Here is a 23,621-nt window from a genome sequence, read left to right on the forward strand (position 1 = left end):
CGGCGGAAAATCACGCCCCTCGTCCCCCCGCCTCAAGCAGCAGCGCTTGTTCTTCTTCCCTCGCTTGGAGCTGTTGCTCGCCGGTGCTCAATCGGAGCGTATTGCTCCCCCAACAGGCAAAACTTTCTATTCACAAACACACTCACACTGACGTCTTTTGCGCATTTCCTGCATTAGGGAGACAGACACAGAGAAAGGGAGAGAGAGAGGTGGGGTGGCGCTTCTCACTGGCGAGCGGAGCCGAGCCAGCGGCACAAGAGCCGCCCAGAAAGCTATAGAGGGGACCGCGGTCATTATTTTAAAACAAAACCAAACCGCTCGAGCGGTCCGGTCCGGAGCAGTCTCTCCTCATGCATTGGATTCGATCCACTGGATCTTTGGCCTGGGAGGAGGAGGCGGAGGAGGAGAAAGCGAGGCGGCTCCTGCAGCCGATGCGGATGTAAGGTTCCCCGGGCGGTGTGATTTTTTCAATCGGGAGGCTGCGAAGGAGGCAGGGCTGCTTGGTTTGGTTCGGTGTTTCTGGTTCCCCCCTCCCTCTTTCCCTCCCTCCCTCCCCTCTGTTGTTGCTGCTGCTGCCGCCGCTGCACAGACAAGACAGCACTAGCGCGTGCAAGAGCTTCGGATTGCTTTTTGCAGGAGACTGATCCAGGATTATGATCTAAAAAAGAAAACAAAAGGAAGAGGAGGGGGCCGAAGGCTGCTTTATATCCACCCTCCGAGGATCTCCTGACTGTTGCTCGGATTGCATTTTGGATTTCTGCAAGCAGGGACATTTCCCCCCCTCCCTTTCCCTCTTGTCCCCTCCTTGTTTTTCCGTTAGAAAACACACAGGCAAGGAAATATATATGTGGGTCTATATATGTCTCTCTGTGTGTCTGTATTCACTGGATGTCGCAAGAGGAAAAGCTAAATAATCATAGGTAGCAAACGCAACAAGAAGGAGCTCCTTAGCCTCCTCCACCCCTTCACTCAAACCTGCCTTCTGTATTTATTGGAGAAATCTCCTCACCTCCCTCCTCATTCCAGAGTGTGCTTAATCCCGGGAAAAGTGAAGCCATCTAACCATGGTGGTTTTCAATGGCATGCTGAAAATTAAAATCTGCGAAGCAGTGAATCTTAAACCCACAGCTTGGTCACTAAGGCATGCCGTGGGACCCAGGCCTCAGACCTTTCTGCTGGACCCATACATTGCCCTCAACGTGGACGACTCCAGGATCGGGCAGACCTCAACCAAGCCGAAAACCAACAGCCCTGCCTGGAATGATGAGTTTGTTACCGATGTTAGTAATGGCAAGAAGATCGAGATGGCCGTTTTCCACGATGCCCCCATTGGGTACGATGATTTTGTGGCAAACTGCACTATCCAGTTTGAGGACTTGCTGCAGAATGGGAGCCGCCACTTCGAGGACTGGGTGAGTGATCAGACCATGCCAGCCGCGTCTGTGTCAGTCGCGTTCTACATGCTTTTAGCTGGATCTCCCTTTGTTTGACAGATGTGTCAGCAGCATGAAATGGTTTGGATGGGGCTTTGTTGATGCTCAGGCAGGTGGTAGAACTGGAGATGTAGGTGCCATGAACTGGTATGTGGGAATGATGATATTAAAAACTATACAACCTTAACCCTGACAGTTACCCCTGTTGTTTTCATTCAGGAGACTTGAGTGTCCCAGGTACAACCAAATAGATACTACAATTCCTAGACTGTATGAACACTGATGCTACAATTTGGCCAAGGCTGTCTCTTTAGTTGTCACAACATTAAGTTGTCTGGTTTATCACTTGAATCTAGGCAATTTTTTGCCACAGGTGATCAATTCACTGTTGGTGGCAAAGGTAATTTCGAAGTGCTTTCTGTTTTTTGCATCCACGTACATGCCACACAATCTCATTCAGCCCTAGCATGTCAGTGAAATAATAGTCCCAAATTGCTGGATATGGTATCCAGAATTCTGACACATCTTTACTGCCTGCCTGATGACAGATCTAGCTATAATTATCTTAAGATCATACTGATTCTTCTGGATCCTCCAAAAGGTGAATCCAGCATTTCGGGATATCATGATGTAACAGGGTTGACAAACTGAATTATCATTGTATGAAAGCCTGGAACATGCAGAACTGAAGGCAATCCAGAGGGTAGCATAAAAGTTGTAAAAATAATGTTGGCAGTAAGCAATATAGCAGTCCTTTCTGATTGAGAGATTGATCTGGCAGAGACCAGTTCAAGGCCTATTCAGACATCATTTATTGTGCCCTTGGGAGCCTGCCTAGGCTGACATCAGCAGGGCTTGGACTTACAAGCACTCTACTGTCTTGATTGTAAGTACCTGAGCATGAGATTTCAGGTCCAGGAGGATTCTTCTACCGGTAAAGGAAACAGAGTGAACAGGTGAGGCTAGGGCTCCCTCGCACTCTTATCCCAGGTACGCTTCTGGAAATTAAGTAACATTTAAAATGTGCACCTCTAGGATTTTTGTTGGGCCAAGAGTAGCATCACATGATAAAGTAGAATATAACTGAATTTAACAGAATGGCTGTGTTGCTTGGTTATATGAACACACAGACTCTTGCTAAGAATATTCTAAGAAAAATTGGTTGGTCTATAAATGTTTCCCAAGACCTTAGCATAATTCAGAGACAGCATAAGATCTTACTGAATAAACAAATGGTTTTTAAAAAATTAACACACCTTTTCACATTACCACTGTGTTTTATTGGGAGGGAAGGCAGCATGGTATCGCCTGATCTCATCAGATCTCGGAAGCTAAGCAGGGTTGCTACTTGGCTGCCAGGCCACTAAGGAAAATTCTGCAGAGGAAGAAAATGGCAAACCACCTCTACTTCTGCCTTGAAAGCCCCTTCCTTGGGGTTGCCATAAGTTAGTTGTGACTTGATTGCACTTTACACTAACACTGTGTTTTATGAACTGGTTAGCAGCCTGAATAGCCCAGCTTAGCTGGAGCTCATCAGAACTTGGAAGCCATGGTTAATACTTGGATGGGAGACCACCAAGGAAGGCTGGGGTTGTTATGTGGAAAAAGGCAACGGCAAACCACTTCTGCTTGTCTCTTCTGAGATGCCTTATCAATGGGGTCACCACAAGTCAGTTGTGACTCGACAGCATTCTCTTATGGTTTGGCTAGGAACTTGACGATGTATTCTTTTTATTTCAAATTTCTCTTTGTACCTTTAAATATGCTGTCTGCTGTAAGCAGAAACACATACACTTTTGATCAGAATATTCCTGAGCCCCGTGGATAGTCCACTTGTACAAGAACTGCAGGTGTATAAGCTTTGGCCATTTCTCCTAGGATAATTTCAGTAGGATTATCCGGGAAAAAGTAATTTGAGGATTACAGTGTTGGGGAGTAAATATGGGGCAAGCCATGTGACACTAATAACAAGTGTGCAAATTTCATAACTCTCCCAAGTTCAAATGTTTTAGTAAGAATGTAACACTAATTCTGCATCATTGTGGTATATATTATCTTTTCTTGGGATCCTTACTCTGATTCAGTTTATTTTCACATTTATTCCTATGGCATATTCAGAGCAAAATAGTTTGCAGTCTTGATCTTCAGTAAGTCTTATAAAATTACAATCGCTATTTCCTTTTAACAGATAGGGGACTGTGGCTTTCCAAAAGCTATGCAATGTACCTGTAGCCAAGCAGGGATTGAGCTTGGTTGCCTGAGGTCTGCTAAGCCCCGGGCAGGTTTTTTCCGCCTAAAAAAAAAAAAAAAAGAGGCACTCGTATTCATGATGTTCTCTCCTCTCACCCCAAGTCCTGAATCCCCAAGAGGTGCTATAACTCTGTACCTCCTTAATAACAGCTCTGTTTTCATGACTGCATTAGCTCCCTGGATGCAGGTGCAAAATCTTTACAGTGTAAACCTATGCTCAGAAGCAAGTTCCATTGAATTCGGTATCCATGATTCTGTGGCCTGGAGCAGTTTCCATTTCTGCAAGTGGACATATTTATTTATTTACTTTATTTAAAGTGTACTTTTCTCACTGAGACTCAGGGAAGATTACACAAAATAAAACATAAGAAGTTGCTGTGTACATTTTATGGTGGGAAGTGGTTTTAACGCAAATTCTCTGTGCTGAAAGCAAATGCCTCAGAATGCTGTGAACTTCTGTTCGAACCACTTCCACTGCCTTCTCTTTTACTCTGAATCAGACCATTGGTCTATCTAGCCCAGTACTGTCTACACTGACTGGCAGTGGCTTTCTAGGATCTCAGACACCAGTCACTTCTAGTTATGTTGTCTGAAATCCTATTTTTTAAAAAATCTGGGGATTGAATCTGGGATCTTCTGTTCTGCCAAGTGTGCAGAAGTGTTAGCATGGTCACGTCTCCTTTCTAGCTGAGGTAGCTGACCCGAAAAAGAGATACTTTGTACACACCTGGCATATTCCCTTAGACAAGCCACAGTATTCATTTAAGTTTGGTGTTCAAGGCCGTAAAATTGCAAGGATTTCATACATACATTACATATTGCAATACGAAGAGTATATTTTTGCTTCTTAATTTGGGGGAGCAGAAAGCAGAGACAATATATATGGTGCAAAACACCAAATTATCATCTGACTATAGTAGTACAGTAATATGCTGAGCTCTTTAGTAATGCTGCCCTTGTTTGGCTCTGAAAAAGAACATTGCATACTTTTCAAATCTATAACTGAAATTACTTATTTTTTCCTGACAGGGCTACCTGAATTAGTGCAAACGAACTGCAGTGTTAGTCATTGCAGCGAAACAAAAACAAAAGTCCAGTGGTACTTTAACGACTAACAAGATTTATTTCAATATGAGCTTTCAAGAAGTGTGCAGTGACTCACCAAAGCTCAGATTGAAATAAAAGTTGCAAGCCTTTAAGATAACACTAGACTTTTGTTTTATTGTTCTGACTTATTAACAGTAAAGAAAATGCAGCATTTGAACATATAAAACTTCCTTATAATGGTCTGTCAAGGTATGTACTGTCTACTCAGACTGGCAGTGGCTGTCCAAGGTCCCAGGCAGAGATCTTTGACCACTTCCTACCTGATCCTTTTAACTTAAGATGCTGGGGAATGAACCTGGGACCTTCTATATGGCAAGGAACTTGTTTGCCGTATAGAAGCAATCTTCAACTGAGCCATGGCTCCTCCCGTGGAAGAAATCCACTCCCCACCTGTGTATTAAGTTCTAGACAAACATGTACTGAAATTAAGGGAAGCAGTAAAAGAGTTTAGTGTAACTCAAAAAGCCTTGCAAAATCTTGTTTGTAATTGTTTATTAATAATCTACCTACCCACATGGTGGCTAACAAAATATTTAAAAGTATAATATACACTGAAAACAAAATTACAAAAACAAAATTAGGACTGAAGCTAACCTAGCCAGGAAACCAACAGAACCACCATCATCACCCTGATTTCTTATTAAAACCAAGTCATACTTTTCATGACAGATGAGCATTTTTCGTTGACTATGCTCTGTATCTTAGGGAATCATTCATAACATTTGAAGGGGAGTGTGATGAACTGCACATTTTAAAAAGCCTAGAAGGGCTGTACACACACAGCTGCCAGACTATTAAGGGTTAATCCCTCACAAAATCAGAGAGCTATGAGTGACAGTCTACTCCAAGGGATCTGATTGGGTAGCATGAGCTGGAAAGGGGCGGGTCTGTTTTCAGTTCTAGTTGAGAGGAATCCAGTGTGAAGAGTTGGGAGAGTCCTAACAGAGAGCAGTTTTAACACTGGCAGGAGAACTGGGGGAGGTTGGCAAGGAGGTTTTGGAAGTAGGTGCAAACTGCCAAATGAGCCAAAGGGGATTAATCTTCTAAGGAGAGGAGATTTTCCCTATCCAGTCAAACAAGGAGGCAGCTCTGGAGAGTGAAGAGATCCCAGGTCAAGTGTAGTTGGAAACTGCCTGTGGAGATTTCAGATTCAGTTAACAACTGAAGGAAAGCACTTGTGTGTGAAGTGACAGGGGATTAGGGTACTAGAAAGTGGGTACCAGTGTTCCTAACTCCAGAAGAGAAAAAGAATACGAAAAGAAAGTCTACTAGAGTGCTTGGGGAAAGACAAGGGAACCAAAGCCTCGAAACAGAAGCCTAAAAGTATCTGTGATATATCTAGAGGAGTTAGCCGTGTTAGTCTGTAGTAGCAAAATCAAAAAGAGTCCAGTAGCACCTTTAAGACTAACCAATTTTATTGTAGCATAAGCTTTCGAGCTTGATTCTCGAAAGCTTATGCTACAATAAAATTGGTTAGTCTTAAAGGTGCTACTGGACTCTTTTTGATTGTGATATATCTATCTATCTCACAGATATGTGATATATGTGTGTGTGTATAATTCAGCATGTGTATGTGTATATATGTATATATATATGTATATATATGTTGAATTATACACACATATAACACACACACACACACACACACACAAACATATGTTGAATTACCTCAGAAATTTACAACCCTTGATTTCACCTGACCTTCCTCCTCTAAAGTAAATAAACTAGTTAGTTATGTTTTGAATTTTAAAAAAGCCTCTGGTGCCATTTCTTTTGTATAAGGATGAGGTAATGTCATAGGGTGACTCTTATCCATTGCTAAAACTGCAAATGTTTATAGACATCCCTCTCTTTGTCAACATTACAGTTTTCATCTGGGGTTGCACACTGGACAAGGAGCAAAGTGATGTCCTCTGAAAATTATGAATTGGCCCATCAAATTTAAATCCACATAAATGGTCAATATAGCGTGAGATAGGTGAAGGTTTTACATATCCTAAACCAATTGTATTGACTTTATACTGGTTAAGGAAAGGACCACTCTGGTTAAGGAAGGACCACAGTTCAGTGTTAGAATGCAGGTCAGAGGTTTTCAGGCCTGCACTCTATCACTGAACTATGGTCAATCCAGTTAAAGGATCTCAGAAAGCTGATGTTAGGAAAGAAATTTCTCTGTCTGAGATCCTGGAGAGCTGCTTCCACCACTCACAAATAGCAGTATTGGACCAAGAATCTGACTCGTTATAAGGCATATTGACATTTTTCATTTAACCGAGTTAGCATATGTGTATCATGTACTTCGGTGTCTAATATATACTTTAATTTTTTTTAAAAAAAACCTATTCCAGTAACAAAGAAATAGTTCCCATGGCTTTCCCTAAATAGCATGTATACTAGATCCTTCTTTTTCCTTTAACCATTCATGAGTCTTAATTTATTCATATAGAAAGTCTACCAAGTTCTGTTGGATTACTCTTGTTGGCGGTGTTTGTGTTACGATAAATTTCTTTGTAGACACTATACTGCAGTAAAATTTAAATGACCAGCCATTTATATATGACCCAAGCGGAACACGGTGAAGGCAGTGCAGGATATTAGAGGACTACTACAACTCACAACTTCTAACTTGTTGAATCTATGGTCTGGTTATCTTTGCTTTTTAGTTTTAGCATAAATGTTATGTTCTGGTTCTGAGTTTGCGCTTCCTTCTTACAATAGCATCACGAAAATCCTCATACGTTGATAATATGGCCTGTCAGCATATTAATAGCCTGTGTTCTGCCAGAAAGCTAAGATAATTTTAAATGGCACATTTACAAGCAAATGTCATTCTTTATTCGCAAATGTCAGCAGCACTAGAAGGAGATTGCAGATTGTGTTCTGTATTCTAGAACAATTCTTGAGGGAAGGGTGAATATGTAGAGATGGCATCCCAGTCAATTCATGAACACTATGGGGAAAAGACAGCCCTTGTTTAGTTAGTCATTTCACTTGGTTGTCTGTATCCGTTAGATGTATCTTCATACTGTTTTGCGATGGTAGTCATCAACCTTTTCAGGACAAGGATTCCCCTTTAATCTCCACCTGCAGTGTAGGATTCCACTATTAATATTTTACCATATATTTCTTCCTTTTGGCCCATTCTCTTTGTGTTATTTATTCTTTATGTTTTTCCTCACTCTCTGTCTCTTCCTTTTGAAAAAAGTAAACAACAAAAAGAAAACGATGGTGCCACTGCTTTTAATCATTTTAGGTCAGTGACCACCAATGTGGCTCACATAGCCCACCTGTTCACAACCAGTGGTTTTAAGATACTAGATTTTTTTCCATTTTCCTTGTAGGAAGATGCTGGATATTTTTCTCCCCGTTACAGCTATGATGTAGATCAATTCCATGGTTACAGAGCAAGCACTCGCAATGATACATAAGTACAGTGCTTGGAATCACGGTAGCAACTGTTGTACTAGGAAGAATATGACATGCATACACAAAGTAGTTTTCCTTTTAGCCCATGGAACACTCAGGAGTTCCCCAAATAATCCAGTTCTTTGGCAATTATTATTCTGTATCAAGGTAGATCTGTATCTCATTGGCATTATTAGTGGAGAGCCTTATAGAATACAGCTGCTACCACACAGTAAATTATAAATGTTAAGAGGTGAGTGGTTTGCTTTAGGAGGAAAAAAGTTTGGATAACTTATAGTGATGTTCATTCATCTCTAGAAGTAGTAGTTAGGAAGGCTTTTGCAAATGGTGGGGTTTTTTTAAGCACAGATTTTTCTGAAATGTTTAATACATTTAAATCATGTGATAGTAAGTGAATACCACAGCTGTGAAAACTACCACTCAGAATGTGCTGAAGGTTACGACAATTTTGCAAATGACAAGCTTAAGATATTACATTCAGATCATTGGCCCATCCAACCCAGTATTATTTACTCCGACTAGTTGCAGATAGGGCTTTCCAGAGTGGCGAACCAGAAGTCTTTTTGCTTGGAGGTGGCAGAGACTGAAACCAGGAACATTTGAGTATTCTGCCTTGAGTATGTGTTCTGTTTCTGACACTTGAAGCTGCCATTCAAAGTCAGACCACCAACATATCTAGACTAATATTGTCTTCTCTGACTGCCAGTAGTTGGAGAAGACCTCAGACAGAAATGTTTCCCAGCCATGCTGTTGTTTCAGTGGAGATGTCAGGCACTGAATCTGGGACCTTCTAAATGTAGGCATGTGCTCTGTCACAGAGCTATGGTGCTTCTAAGCTTTCAGTACGTTTTTTTTTACACACACAATTTCCCCCCTTCATTTATACTCTGCCTTTGTCCCCAATAAGGACCCAAAGCAGCTGACATCATTCTTCTCTCCTCTATTTTATCCTTGCAACAACTCTTTGAGGTAGGTTAGGCTGAGAGTGCGTGGTTAGCCCCATGTCATCTAGCAGACTTCTATGGAAGAGTAGGGATTCAATGAGAGTCTCAGACCGTAGTCTAATGCTCTAACCACTACATCACACTTTAAGCATTTTGCTGTGAAACAAGGATCACAAAAAGCGACTGAAGACCTAAGTTGCAATTCTATGTGCAGGGTAGCTATTTGAATCCCATTGACTTCACTGGGATTTTAGCAGCGACAAGATGCATAATTATAGCCATAATGGAGGTGAAAATGCCATTAAGGCAGTTTGAATAAAATATCACCAAACAGTTATGACTAATATAAACTTTGAATGAATTATCTTGCCCTGGTTTAGACACATGGAAGCTGCCTACTTTTGTCTGAAACACGCTCCGCGAACACCTGAAACCGCCTCTTATCTCAAATTGTCTTCCAATCCATCTCTCCTCCTTTGGCTCATTCTGTTCTCTTCCCTTGTCTTCCCTTACTGTGGGAGTAAGCCACATTGAATAGACTTGAGTTGGAGTCTAAACAGTACTGTTAATTTAGCTGATTTTTCTCAATATGTCTCTCTTAGTCTTCATTTGTAAAATGGGAAAAACAATAATGATGTATTTCATTTGGGCATTATTGTGATAGTATGTTTTGCCCCCAGAAAGAATACATAGGACTAGCTCACTTTATCACCTGGAAACAAAACCAGAAGTATGAATAATTTTCTACATAATTTATACACAATTAACGTCCAGTCTTTACATGGAGATGAATCAAGTGATAATGTTTTCCTGGGCAGATTATTTTAGAGATTTTAGATGGCATGTTTGATTGGTCCTTCATTAAAAAATACCTTGTCTGTAGAAAATCAGTATGTTAGTGAAAAGGATTCATCCTAATGTGTATGTGGAGTTTTTTCATGGAAGAAGAGTGAAATTGACAAACTTTTATCAGCACATGGCCTATGTCCTCATGGCTGATAATGGAAAAGGCTAGGAGGTGTCTTTTTTTGGTAATCTTGAGCCCTAACATCTCTGATTTTCTAGGAAATGTCTTCTACCTCTTAGAAACTTTCAGTTGTAGAACTCATTTCACAGAAATATTGAGGTATGTGCTTCTTTTGTCATGCTGAGAAAAGAATAGGCAGGCAGTTACAACCACTGGTTTAATGCTGACTATCCTGTCATTATGTTCCTTCTGTGTTTGTTGTATTACACCTGAGAACCTTGGCCACTGAGAACTTTTGTGTTAAGAGAGTATGCAGGGAAGTCTCTGATTCAAAGCTCATCTAAGCTACAAAGTCACCAAGATTATCTTCTGTCATTATCCTGATGGAGTGGGAGCCTTTGCAGGGCTGCTAGTTCCACTGCTGCTAATGTAATGTGATAAAGTTCAACACCATGTGCAGCTCTTCTCACACCAGAATCAGACCTCTGGAAACTGGAGTGGTGTGGGTATAGGGAGAATCCACACTGCTGGAGATTTCTCAAGTTAGCCAGAGGCCTGAAGGACATGTTCTGCAGAGGCTGCTAGGTTGCTGGGGTAACAAAGCCCACTTCACATGGCCTGTTCGCTTCAGCCTCCCATCTGCAGTATGAGGATAATAATACTGACCTACCTAGAATTCTGCTGTAGGAATCAATGAAATAATATTTGTGAAGCTCTCTTAGTACTAAAAAAAATTCTGTATACATGTTTCTGAATTATTATGTCTCCTATTTAGTTCTGTATCATTTAAAGCCAAGATTTCTGATTTCCCCCCCTTGTATGTTGTAGGTGTTCCTCTTAAGGAATTTAGATGCATGAGATTATATGGTAACATATGTTGAAAATGCCCTGAATGAAGGAGAGACATAACTTCTGTAAAATGAATTACTACGTTGATTAAATTGAAGCAAGATATCACAGGTTTTAATAGTGCTTTGCTCTGTTTTTTGTAGAAGAGCGCAATAAAGCTACTTTAATGCTTCATATATTGGTCTGATTTAAACTCTGTCTAAACAAGGAGCTTTCCACAGATATCAAAAATGTTTTGGGGGGTAGGGGTGAGAAGGGTTAGCAAGGATTGTTGAATACTCAAGTGACTTCTCTCTTTATTCCTTTTACTCGTTCTTGCTGGTTGCAAAGACTGCCCTGTTTTTCCCCTGTCTGGTTTATTCAGTAATAACAAAGATATTACTTAATCACATTTCATTTCTAGGAGAAAACTGTGGCATCAAGTATATAACTCTAGTATCACTGCATGGAACAAAGATTACCTAACCAGGCAGCAAAGCTCAGTAGAAATGAAACAGTGTAGTCATTGACAGGCTGCTGTCAAAAGTGATCAGCAGCAGCTCTTTTTCCAGTAGAGGACTTTTTCTTTTGGAAATCAGCACCTTCATAAGTTTTCCATAACTTTTTGGCATCACTTACGTACCTTTAGAGAGTGTGAAGTACTTCTACATACTGGAAGCAGAAGATGAGCCATGATTATTGCTGTCCTTACATCTCAGAATAGATGATTAGAACAAAAAAAGCAGCAATCTTTTGTCTTTAAGAACTGAATGTAATGCTGTACTCTAAGGTCCCCAAACTTTATGACCCTGCAGGCACCTTTGGAATTCTGACAAAGTATGGTGGGTGCAGCCACAAAATAACTGCCACAAATGGCTGCCACAAGAGGTGGAGCCAGCTGCAAAATGGCTGCCACAGCTTACCGTCAGTCACACAGTGAAGATCCTTGTGCTGTGGTGGAAGCTGCTTCCAAAGCAACAATTAAAAAAAATCTCCATAGCCAATCAGAAGCCTTGCAAAAGTCCTTACTCACTTCCTAAAAACACTTGGCAGCGGACTTGTGATCCAACTTCCTGCCCAGGGCAGGGGATCCCCTGCCCCCACGAGTTATCCCCCATTCCAGCTCACCTGGCCAGCAGGGGGTCATGGGGGAAGATGCGCATGCACGCACTCCTCCTATGCAGAGGAATCCCAGTGCGTGGTGATTGCAAATTGCCCCTTTGGAGGTAGTTTTAATTTTGAGCGCTTATGCACGCTCCACAGCTCCTTCTTTCGTCCTGTTGGAAAATGAGTGAGATGAAAGAGGGAGACATTTTCCAATGGGTCAAAGAAAGGAGCCACAGCGTGTGTGAAAACTGCATGCAAAGGGGCAGTTTTCTGTTAGAGTGAGCTGGGATTCCTTTGCAGAGGGGGAGTGTGGGAGTGTGTGCACACTATGTGTCTGTACTGGGAATAAGTGCCCTGATGTCCCCTGCACTCCAGCCCCTGCCCTCCACTCGGGCCCCTGGAGCTCCTGGAAACCCTATTTGGCAGCCCCAGGAAAGGTGTTGGCAGGCACAATGGTGCTCACAGGCATTACATTGGGGACCCCAGACTGGGGCTGACAAAGTTGTGGTAGTCCAATTGAATTTCATGTCTGTGGGATGTACAGATTACTCAAAAGACTGAGGGCGAAGCTACAAGTGACGAATGACACTTTAACGGCAAGTGTATTTCTCCCTGTTCACTTGTGCTCCACTCAATCCACTTGCTGTTCAAGTGTCATTCGTCACTTTTAGCTTGGCCCCAAGATGTAGTTGACATGATTCTTTCCCATGCCTAGGCTGAGAAATCAAGTCATTAATTGTCATATGTAAATAATGTAATGTTTTGCACATATTATTTTATTTCTGCTTGTTGGGGTTTTCGTATGTTACTGTGAGTTTAGATGAAGGCCTCTGAGGAAAGAAGGGGGGGCTGGGTGGAGGAATGAGGTTTGCTCTGATTGGATGGTAGCTGTACCCTGGGGGTGAAGTGAACTGCCGTTTTTAGTCAGTGCTAGGGAAAGTTTTTCAATCAGCTTCTGTATATCTCAGAGAGAGGTTATTCTAGTTGAGACAGGCAAACTGTGTGGAATCTGAGAGAGTCTGTGTTTGTGTGTTCCTGAAAGAAAGTTAACCAGCCAGGAGATTCTGGCTAAGTCAGCCTTTGGGTGTCTCAGAAAAAGGATTCTGCCTAAATCAGGTAAACTCTGTGGAAGCCTGAAAACCAAGTCAGGCAAACTCTGGGTGCACCTGGGTCAGTGTATATCTGAGAGAGGTTTTTCTGTCTAGTTCAGGCAAGCTGTGTGGAAAGGCCTGAGTGAATCTATTTCTGTGTGGATGAGAAGACAGTTTATTCAGCTAGTGAAGATCTGTATGGAAAATTACTCTGTGTGACTGCATCTGTAAAAATACCTTCAAGGAGATATAATATTTTTTTAAACTACCAAGCTTAAGAACTATTCTGAAATGCGTATGTTTAATAAAACTCTGCAACCATCATGCTTATGTACTTATAAATAAATTCTACTTTAGTTTTAGTAAAAAGATCCTTTTTTACCTCACAACTACTCTCATGTGCTGACTGTCCTGTCAAACTACCATCTGTAACAAGCTTTCCTATATTACTACGTAAACCAAGGAGGTCTAAGGTGAAGCCTTTAGTAGCAGCAGAAATCATTACAGGTAGATTATAACTTTCATCAAACTGCAACAAATATGTAAACCTCGCCTGACTGTCAGTGAGAATGTAAATTAAGGTGACACGTTATGCATGTGAAAAAGTATAAAAATGTTTGGAAACCAGTTTTTTTAGAAATAAATTCACAAAAATAAAAATTATGCCTGATTTATGTTTATTTCAAAAAGAAGCACTCTACAACATAACTCCCCATCACATTTATTTATGCTTTTCTAAACCACCCTTTGAATGGCTCAGCATGGCTTCCAATAAAAAAGCTCCCAAGTTTTCACAGCAAACAAAACAATGATGACACACTAGGAAAAAAAGTCTGGCTACCAAAATTCTTACTCCTATGGTACCTTGAAGGTTAGACATAGCTCATTGCTGAGTTTACACTCATCAGCTACATCTGATCAAAGGGTTTTTGAAGCCAATCTACTTTCACCTTAGACTGTTGACATTATATTTATATAAATGAGAGTTTGTTAGTGCTAAGACCAGTAGCCAGATAGAAGACATAATGGTTGTATGATTTCCAGTAAAAAGTCATTTAAATTATGATTTCTGGTTTAAATAATTCCTTATGGATTGAAGTCAAAAGATTGCCACTGGAGATCAGTTATCAGTGTGGGGTTTTTCCTGCGGGGTTCCACAGGTTGCAGTCTTATTCCCCATACTATTCCATATCTATGTAAAGCCCTCAAGAGAAATCATTTGTAGTTTTGATATTGAGTGCTGATGACATCCAGCTCTTTATCTCTCTATCCAAATATCTTCTGGGGATGTGGTAGAGGTCTGACTCACTACCTGACTGCTGTGGTTAAATGGCTGAGAATGAACAAATTGAAATTGAACCGTGATGAGAAGGAGGTAATACTGGTTGGGAAGACTGAGGCCGAAGGATATTGTACTTCCCACTTGTAATGGACTTGGTCAAGAGCCTAGTGGACTGCTGGAGAAACAAATTAATATAGCCACAAAACCCACTTTATTCCAACTTAGTTTAGCCTGGAAGATGGCACCCTACCTTGACTTAGAAAGTGGTGATCAGCATTACTTTGGACACATAAGAAAGGGTCACGAGAGCCAAGCACGGGCTCATCCCTTCCTGTCCTCCCTCTCATGATCTGCCTAAGTTAATAATTGAGTCATAGAATCAGCATTGCTGACAGATGGCCATTTAGTCTCTGCTTAAAATCCTCCAAAGAAGGAACATCCACCACCTCCCAAGGAAACCTGTTCCACTGTGGAACTGCTCTTACCATCAGGAAGTTCTTCCTAATGTTTAGCCAAACATTTGTTTGGTTTGATTTTAACCCGTTGATTCTGGTTCAACCCTCTGGAGGAACAGAAAACAACTCCACTCCATCCTGGGACTTGCCTGATCTGGTCACCTGGATCTAACACCATAGTAACATTGAGACTAGATATAATAGATTCTGTATAGCTGTCCCTTCATAATCAAATCGGAAACTCCAGTTGGTGCAGAATGCCACAACTTGGTTATTATCAGGAATTAGACAGTACATGCATATTACACCCATTATGCAATTACTCCTTTGACTGCCCATTAGTTACTGGGTTCCCTTTTAACATACAAAGCCGTTCATGGCGTTGGACCCTCTTATGTGCAGGACTCCCTCTCCTCTGATGCCCTGCCATGACAAGTTTGCACATCTGAACAGGTTCTTCTACACGTGCCATTCTGCAAATGCCTGGACATTCTCTGGCCACCACCATATGGAATGGCCTGCCTGAGAAGGTAAGGAAGGCTCTCATAGTTTTGGCTTTCCACAAACTGCATAAAACGTAACACTAAAGGTGGGCATTTTTATAAAGGTATAGGGCTGCATTATAACAGAATGATTTAGGAAGATGTTTTCAGTAGAGGGGATGGGACTGTACACTATTCTACTAAAGCATATTGACTGTTGCTGCATGTTTTTATCTTGCTCCCATCTTTAATATTTATGCCTTGTTTGAGACCTCTGCAATTCTAGTGTTATTATATTGTTTCTTAGATGTTTCCTTATCCTGTCGATGTACTGACTTATATTATGTAATCCACCTTGAGTATCAGGGAGAAAGGTGAACTATAATTAACATAAATGACATAAATAAACGGCAGTAATCAAGAATATAATCTCTTGTTGCATTGGTCTTCATCATCCTCTGTTAATCTGTTCCAATAATTTATTACTATTAATTTGAGAAAGAAATAAAAACCTGCTTGAAAGAAAGAGTCTGGGAAAGGGGTGTTAACTGTAGAAAAGCAGCATCCATAAATTCTCCACTCCAAATTATACTTTCCTGGTCTCCCCCCGCCCACTGTGGGGTATAAAATACATTTTTTTGTTTTTCAGATGTTTCCCCAAACCCTGCAGCTTAAATCATGACACGAGTCTCTTTGCCTGGAGTCTGGCAGACATATGCATGCATAGAAGTTTTCTAGATTCACAGTGGGAACACTGGCAAGCCTCCCACTGCAAGTAACAACCAGGCAAGGCAAAGATTGTCAACACTACATGATCTAATGGTGAATGGGAGTTTAAGCCATATGAGAAATCACACACAGGGGATGTCTCTATGCATGTGAGACAGGGTGGATCATGCTGTTTATTGAGTGGTCAAGGAATACCCAACAGAGTATCACATGAACACATGAAGCTGCCTTATACTGAGTTAGACTCTTGTTCTTTCAAGGTCTATCAAGTACTGGCTCCTCTGACTAGCAGTGGATCTCCAAATTTTCAAAGTCTTTTACAACATCTACTACCAGATCCTTTTAACTGGATTTGCATTGAATCTGGGACATTCTGCATGCAAAGCCAGGTGCTCTGTCATTTATCAACTGCTTTGCATTTGTGACACCCTAATTGTTGGAACTGTCTCCTTGGAGAAGTCTACCAGCCTTGATTTAGGAAACAAATTAAAGCTTGTTGGTATCATCATGTATGGTACTTAGGACTGTTCCCACTCCATAGTATTTCCTAGGTCATGTAGGATTGTCTGAGGAGTGGGTGAGGTATGCTATAGAAGCCTCTGGCGGACTGGGGCTACATAAGTGCTACATTTTTTTTCAATTGCACTGTTGAGCTTCTTGCATTACATTGCCTAAAATGAGCCATGCATTGAGATTTGGAAGGGTATTATAGCTTAGATGGAAGGAAAATAAATGAGAGGGAATATGAAAAGCATTCATATGGGGAATACAGCTAGTAGCATTATCCCTTGAAAGGAACATGCTGAAACCAGTAGCCTCTGTTCTGTGTGCTGATTAAATTGTAAAGGTGGCTGCAGTGCCCGCCCCTGCTTTTAAATTGTTTTTTTAAAAACTCTCCTTCTGTGATAACTCACTGTGGTTGACAGAACCAGAGGACACAGAATTAAATCATAATAATTTTCATGCAGGTCAACCACACATTAACCTTTTCTTATGCTCAGCATAGCCTCTTGGTATCTGAGAAATCCATTTCTGTTCTTTTCTCCTACATACACTGAGTTTATCAATGCAGTATATAACATGAAGGATTGTATTGTCGAAGAATATGAAGGATTGTTTGTTCTTTTAAAATCCTTTGCATTTCCACTTGATAGTCAAATCACTAGCCTAATTGATGCAATTTACAATGCAATCTTAAGAAGAGTTACAGCAGTCTAAACCCATTGAAATCAATGAGCTTAGACTGGAGTAACTCTTCTTAGGATTGCACTGTTTTGTCTTCAGAAGCTGATTCAATGAGCAGTTATCTACCTAAAAGTAACTGGCAGCCATGATGAATCAAAGTGATTAGTATCTACTTCTTTTAGGATGAAGGTAAGTTTCCAGGCCCATTCCTTGACAAACTGGGGAGCAAGATCATATGAGAATGGGTGTGATTATAAAGAGGCAAAAAGATGTACATACAAACTTAAGAAGAGCCCTCGTGGATCAGACTGGTGGCCCATCTAGGCTAGCATCCTGTCTCAGACTGTGGCCGCACACATTTGTTGAGTATTTGCCAGAGGGAGCATGACTCTCAAAAGCTGATACCCTGGAAAATCTTACAGTCTTTAAGGTGCTCCTGGACTCAAATCTTGCTCTTCTGGTGGCTAGCCAGTTACTCTGGAGGACCAACAGCAGAGCATAGAGGCTGAGGTCTTCCCTGATGTTGCCTTCTGGCACTGGCATTCAGAGGTTTACTGCCTCTGACTGTGGCAGTTCCCTTTACTGACCATGGCTAATAGTTACTGATAGACCTATCCTTCCTGAATTTGTCTAATCCTGTTGCCTGGGAGTAGAAGACAGCAGGGTTCATGTCTGAGTAAACATGCTTAGGATCACATTATTAGTGGAGCTAGGCATGGACAGAAGTAATAGCAAGCCTGTGGCAAAGATCAGGGAACTATTTTGACCATGTCACTATGTTAGTCTGTAATAGCAAAATAAAACCAAACTCCAGTGCCATCTTAAAGACTAACACTTATTTCGATATGAACATTTGTGAGTCTCAGCTCACTCCTTCAGATAGATATGTGAAGGAAACTCATATAGGGTGTTATGACCACTCTGATCACCTCTCAGACCAGCCCAGTGACTGTGACATAGAGGGCCCAAAGGAAGAGGCCGAGGAGCCAAGGCCAGGGAACCAGGAGAGCCAGCAGGGTCAGAGAGGGCCAGATGCTGCAGAGTCACCTACTGATGATGCTGCTGCAGCGCCAGAGGCCACTCTGTCAGAACTTGCAAGTAAGCCATGTCACTGTCCTCCAAAATAACCACTAGGCCTCTTCCAGGCAGGACATTTACTCAGGCCCATAACCCCCAGGACCCTCTCCCACTCCTCAGGAATGGTGGTGGCAGAAGGCCCAGGCTAAGGTGGCACAAAGGAGACGAAGTGCCCAATTGGCTGTGTGCAACCTCCCTGTAGATCCAGAGCAGAGTGGTGAGAGTAGTTTCAAGAGCTGCAACAGCTGCTAACACCAAGGCTGTTTAGGCTGAGGCTTGAAAGGGCTGCCTTGCTGGATAAACCAACCCACTAGGCACAAGCCCTGTGCTCTAGCTTCCTGCCTGTAGCTCCATGCTCCAGTCTGCACTCCTAAGGTCTAGCCAGTGGCCCTATTCTAGAGGAGCTCAGGCCTGGCCAGTCTGCACAATAAATTCTTCTTATGGAGAAGATGGGGGTGAGGGAGAGGAGCAGAGAGTTGGTGTGAATTCTGCCCGGCATCTTTCCAGTGTAAATTCTCAATATAAGAGAAAAGGGAGGAATACAGACACACTTCTTCTTTCCCCCTTACATGCCCCCTCCTCCCTGATAATCTTCCCTCTAAGAGGAATTCCTAATATGATTTTCCTTCATGTAGCTACCTGAAGAAGCGAGTCGTCATGACTCACAGAAGCTCATACTGAACAAGTTTTGTTAGTTTTTAAGGTGCCATGGACTATTGTTGTAATTGACATTGGCCCTGCTCATAAAATCTGCTTTAATCTTTGAGATCAGCTGTGCCATTCCTTCATCCAATGTCATCCATGCACTAAGGCTGCACAAGAAGAATGGAGAGGGGTTCTTAGTGGTCACAGTTCACATTTATAGTAATTCCTCTTCCTGGAAATGTTCCAAGTTGGGCTGCTTTGTGGAAATGCCATGTCATCCTTCATGATTTGCATTTTGATAGTTGTATGAGGCAATGTACACATCTAAACAAATTCCTGAGGTCAAGCAAATATTTAATTTGCGAATTAGGATATGTATCCTTTTCAAAGATTAAAAATATCTTTTTCTCTACAGTCCTTGATTATTGTACCACATTCTGTTCCTTCCAATCTAAAATTCCTGTGTAATTAATCCACATTAATGTCTTGTGGTATAAAAATAAGTTTTAAAAAAACAGATGGAAAAGTAAAATAAATATACCTTAAATTTCTTTGAGGTTGCTGGAATAGTATCACAGTGCAATCCTCAACAGAGGTACAGTCATGTTAGCTCATTGTCTTCAATGGACTTTACTATTTGATAAAAGGCTGCAATTCTAAGAACATTCCATGTGAGTAAACAGAATTAACTCTAGATCTCTATATTTTCAAGAAGTTATTTCAAAATGCATTGTATTATTTCTGGTTTAGAAAGTAGTATAAAAACTGGCAGCCTTAATGTATAGAATGCATTATTGCATAATATCTGAGTTACTAACATGTTTTCATAAAACATCTGTGTATGAGAGCTTGTTAAAATATTGAATAAAATCTTTTAATCATCTGTGTACCAGTTGCTTTCATAAAATACTCCTTAGATCCCAGAGGATCAAAATATGTGTTCTGTGGTCATTAAATACCTTAATTAGCCTACAGTGAGCAGTATCCCTCCCCCATGTGTCAGAGCACACTAGTGTATCTTGTGAAAATGGCTAACATACTATACAAATGATGGTTTAAAGGCTTTGGTGAGCCCAAATTGCCCATCAAAGAAGTGACTTGCCAGCTGTGTTTCTGTGTGATTCATTGCTTACTTCCAGGCAGATTTCATTGCGCATGGACAGTTCAGGAATGATGGAGTATTCTAAACAGATCCAATGCAGAAGCATAGCAGCCGACTGCTCTCGAGGGAGCTTGCTTGCCTGTTGCAGCTGTGCATGCATTTTGGTACACCAAATGCCATCCTCTCATGTTGACCGTGCTGGGTCTCAGGTGAGCTCTAGAGGCAGCACCTCTGAAGTCTGTCTTGGATGCATGTGGAGGGGCATTGGTGCGGCGAGTGATGATGACAAGATATGTCATTCACCTTCATGTGTCACTGCTACGGGGCTTGCTTCTACCACTCATGAGCGATTTGGGAAGTAATGGAATGGTCCAATCCATATATATCTGATGCAGAGACATAACAGTTGACTGCTCTCTAAAACCACCCTATGAAACTTGCAGGTATTAAAAGAACTAAAGACAAAAAGATTAAAGCAGACCACTGAACAATATTAATGTGTTTGCCATCTTCCTTTCACAAAGGATTCTTGGGGTTGCAAGAACAGAAAAGTATACACAAGTTATTGAAAGAAGCCATTGCACAGTCAGCATTTTCCTATGTGGGGGTAATCCCTGGATATTTTTTTCACACTTAACAACTATGTATATGTATATACTCCTATACAAAACCTTTCTACATTACGTATGTATGCTCGTTTTATACCAGCTTCAATCAAAGAAGTCTGCTCAGCATAGTGGTTAATTGGTTGGGTTGCAAATCAGCAGTCTGTTAGTTCGAATCCCACTACTGCCATGAGCTTAGCAGGTGGCCTTGGGTAATCTCTCAGCTCCCTCAGCTGTATTGTGGAGATAATAACACTGACTTTATTTACTGCTCTGAGTGGGGTACTAATCTGTCTAGAAGAGTGGTATATAAGCACAGCTATTATTTTATAAGTGCAGTTGTTATTTCTTTATCACTGAGCATGCTTTAAAAAATACAATAGAGAAGCCCTAGGAAGTTCCAAACTAAAGGTTGACATAAGAAGAGCTGTTTCTGTGGTTAAGATTATATGTATGTGTGTATATACAGAAATGCACTTACACAATGCTAAAAGCTTAAGCATTGTTGACAATTTAATTAAGATCATTTATACTCTACCTTTCCACCTCTGGGTCCCTGAAGTAGTGTACATCATTCTCCTCTATTTTATCCTCCCAACAACTCTGAGGTGAGTTAGGACTAAGGTCACCCTGCGAGCTTCTGTGGCAGAGCGGGGATTCAAACCTGTTTTTCCAAAATACTAGCTTAGACCAAATGCTGTACACTTTTTAGGAAACACAATGCCTGAAATAAAAGAAAATACTTGAAATTCAATAAGTTTGTTGCCTTCTGCTTCCTCAGAAACATAGAAGAGGGTGCTCTTATTTTACCATCTCTGAACCAATATGTATCTTAGATAATGCTAATGAAGATTGTATTGTTGAAGAAGTACCTCAGTCAGTATCTGAGACAGAATCTTGATCAGATTAAGGAAGTAAATAATTAATTTTTTTCTCTCTACAGCAGTCTCTTTAAAGACATCTTTGCCGCCTCTTTGCACCCAATCCAAACCAGTTTTTTAACAGTTGTCCCTGGTACTATATTTCAGAGAGCTGAGAGGGAGGGGGATTCACAGAACAGCCATGAAGATGATAAAGGATTTGGAATCTAGGGCATCTGGAGAAAGGCTGGGAAGACCTGAGTGTCTTCAGCTTAGAGTAAAGAAGATTAAGAGGGAAGCATGACAGCAGTTTTCAAATATTAAAAAAAGACTGACTGGAGGACAGGTGCCAAGCAAGGTTACGGAGGCTGTATAGGAATATCCTCAAGCAGGTACACTTATTTTATATTACAGAAGATTTAGTCGTCCCTTGGAACTGGGGTGAGGGCAAGCCAGTTTCTGAAAATCTTGTGATTTGCACTACATTTTTTAAACTTTAAAATAAACACTTCCTGTCTGTCTGTCTCTGCCTGCCTGTCTACAAAATAAAAGTTTATACAGAGATCCCCCATATATGTATAAAATACTACTATGTCGTCTTGTTTGATGCTTAGAAATGAAAAGTAACCTTATAACAGAGGAATTATTTACAATATTTAATTCCTAAGGATCGCTTTCCTAGGACTAAGTCCCAATAACAGTAGACTTAACTCTGAGTAGTTTTGTTTACAATTATTTTCATATACTCACTGTTAATTAGGTTCATCATTGCTTCTTTATTTTTGGTCCAGGATGATTTATTTCATTCTTGGCCATCTAGCCATGGTATTGTTGGATAATCTATTGCCTTATTTCTATCTTTTTGTTTCTCTTTTGCTTAAAACACATTAATTAAAAATTAGACTCAAAATATATATGACTGAAAGGTCTAATTTAGTACTAAGGCTCCTTAATAAAACAATAATACTCTTCAAGAGCCCATATGGTTAGGTTGTCAAGATCCAGCTACATTTGAATGAGTTTTTGGACTTCAAAACTGACATGTTTTAAAACACTCCAGCAATTACGTTCTCTTTAAAAAGCACACACACTCCAGCCAAGTACTTTTTCCCTTTTTCAAGTACGAGTAGCTTGTCACGAATCGTTCAAAATCCATGCAACATAATCCAGAATTTAAATCAGATGCTATGGTTTTTGCCCCCTTTGTCGGATTTGAAGTGTGAAGTGGTCACTTAACAAAAATCATAATTTCTGAAAAGCTGGGATGAAAATAAGCATGTAAGTAAAATTGGAAATTTGTGATGTGAGAAATGAGAAAATTAAATTCTAATCAGTGCTGATGTAATGCTTAAACATTATAATGTCTCTTTTCTAGTCCATCCATAATATCCAGAAGGTTTTTGCAGCACAGGTGTGGGGCAGTTCTCTCACGAAAAGAATTGCCAAGTTTTGGTCAAAAACATTCTGGTACTTTGATAGAAGTGCCTTGTGCCAAATGCCTTTCCTTTGTGTAGGAGACCAATTGAAGAATAAAAATACAGAACGGACAATACAGTGGCTGTGAAGAATGTGCTGCATTTTTTAAGAATAATGCCTCTTGATATGTTTGAAAGATACCATACTTGCTTTTATTTTAAAAAGTATTACGGATTGAATCTGAAGTGGCTAGTATTGCCAGCTCTTGGAAGATACAAATCTGGCAAGGTGTGAGGCCTAGCCTAGCCTGTGGCCCATGTGGTAGACATACTTACCAAGTACCTGCTACAGAACCAAAGAGAGGAAAGGCAGGAAATGAGTGGACAGACTGACCTGCTCACTGTCCCTGCAAGTCTCTTTCCTGTTGGCTGTTGTGGGTTTTCCGGGCTGTATTGCCGTGGTCTTGGCATTGTAGTTCCTGACGTTTCGCCAGCAGCTGTGGCTGGCATCTTCAGAGGTGTAGCACCAAAAGACAGAGATCTCTCAGTGTCACAGTCTCTGTCTTTTGGTGCTACACCTCTGAAGATGCCAGCCACAGCTGCTGGCGAAACGTCAGGAACTACAATGCCA

General features: G+C 41.0%; 1 protein-coding gene across 1 annotated transcript in view; it reads left to right on the forward strand.

The window, feature by feature from the left end:
* The first annotated feature begins 207 nt into the window (after nt 1–207).
* The window catches only part of PRKCE (protein kinase C epsilon), a 425,910-nt gene continuing 402,496 nt past the window's right edge, over nt 208–23,621 (forward strand). Inside the window, exon 1 of the mRNA XM_054983917.1 lies at nt 208–1,412. Within this exon, the coding sequence (XP_054839892.1) occupies nt 1,065–1,412 (348 nt within the window). The 5' untranslated portion in view covers nt 208–1,064. The remainder of the gene's footprint in view (nt 1,413–23,621) is intronic.

The sequence above is a fragment of the Eublepharis macularius genome, chromosome 1 (genome assembly GCF_028583425.1).
Source record: "Eublepharis macularius isolate TG4126 chromosome 1, MPM_Emac_v1.0, whole genome shotgun sequence".
In the NCBI taxonomy this organism is placed as follows: domain Eukaryota; kingdom Metazoa; phylum Chordata; class Lepidosauria; order Squamata; family Eublepharidae; genus Eublepharis; species Eublepharis macularius.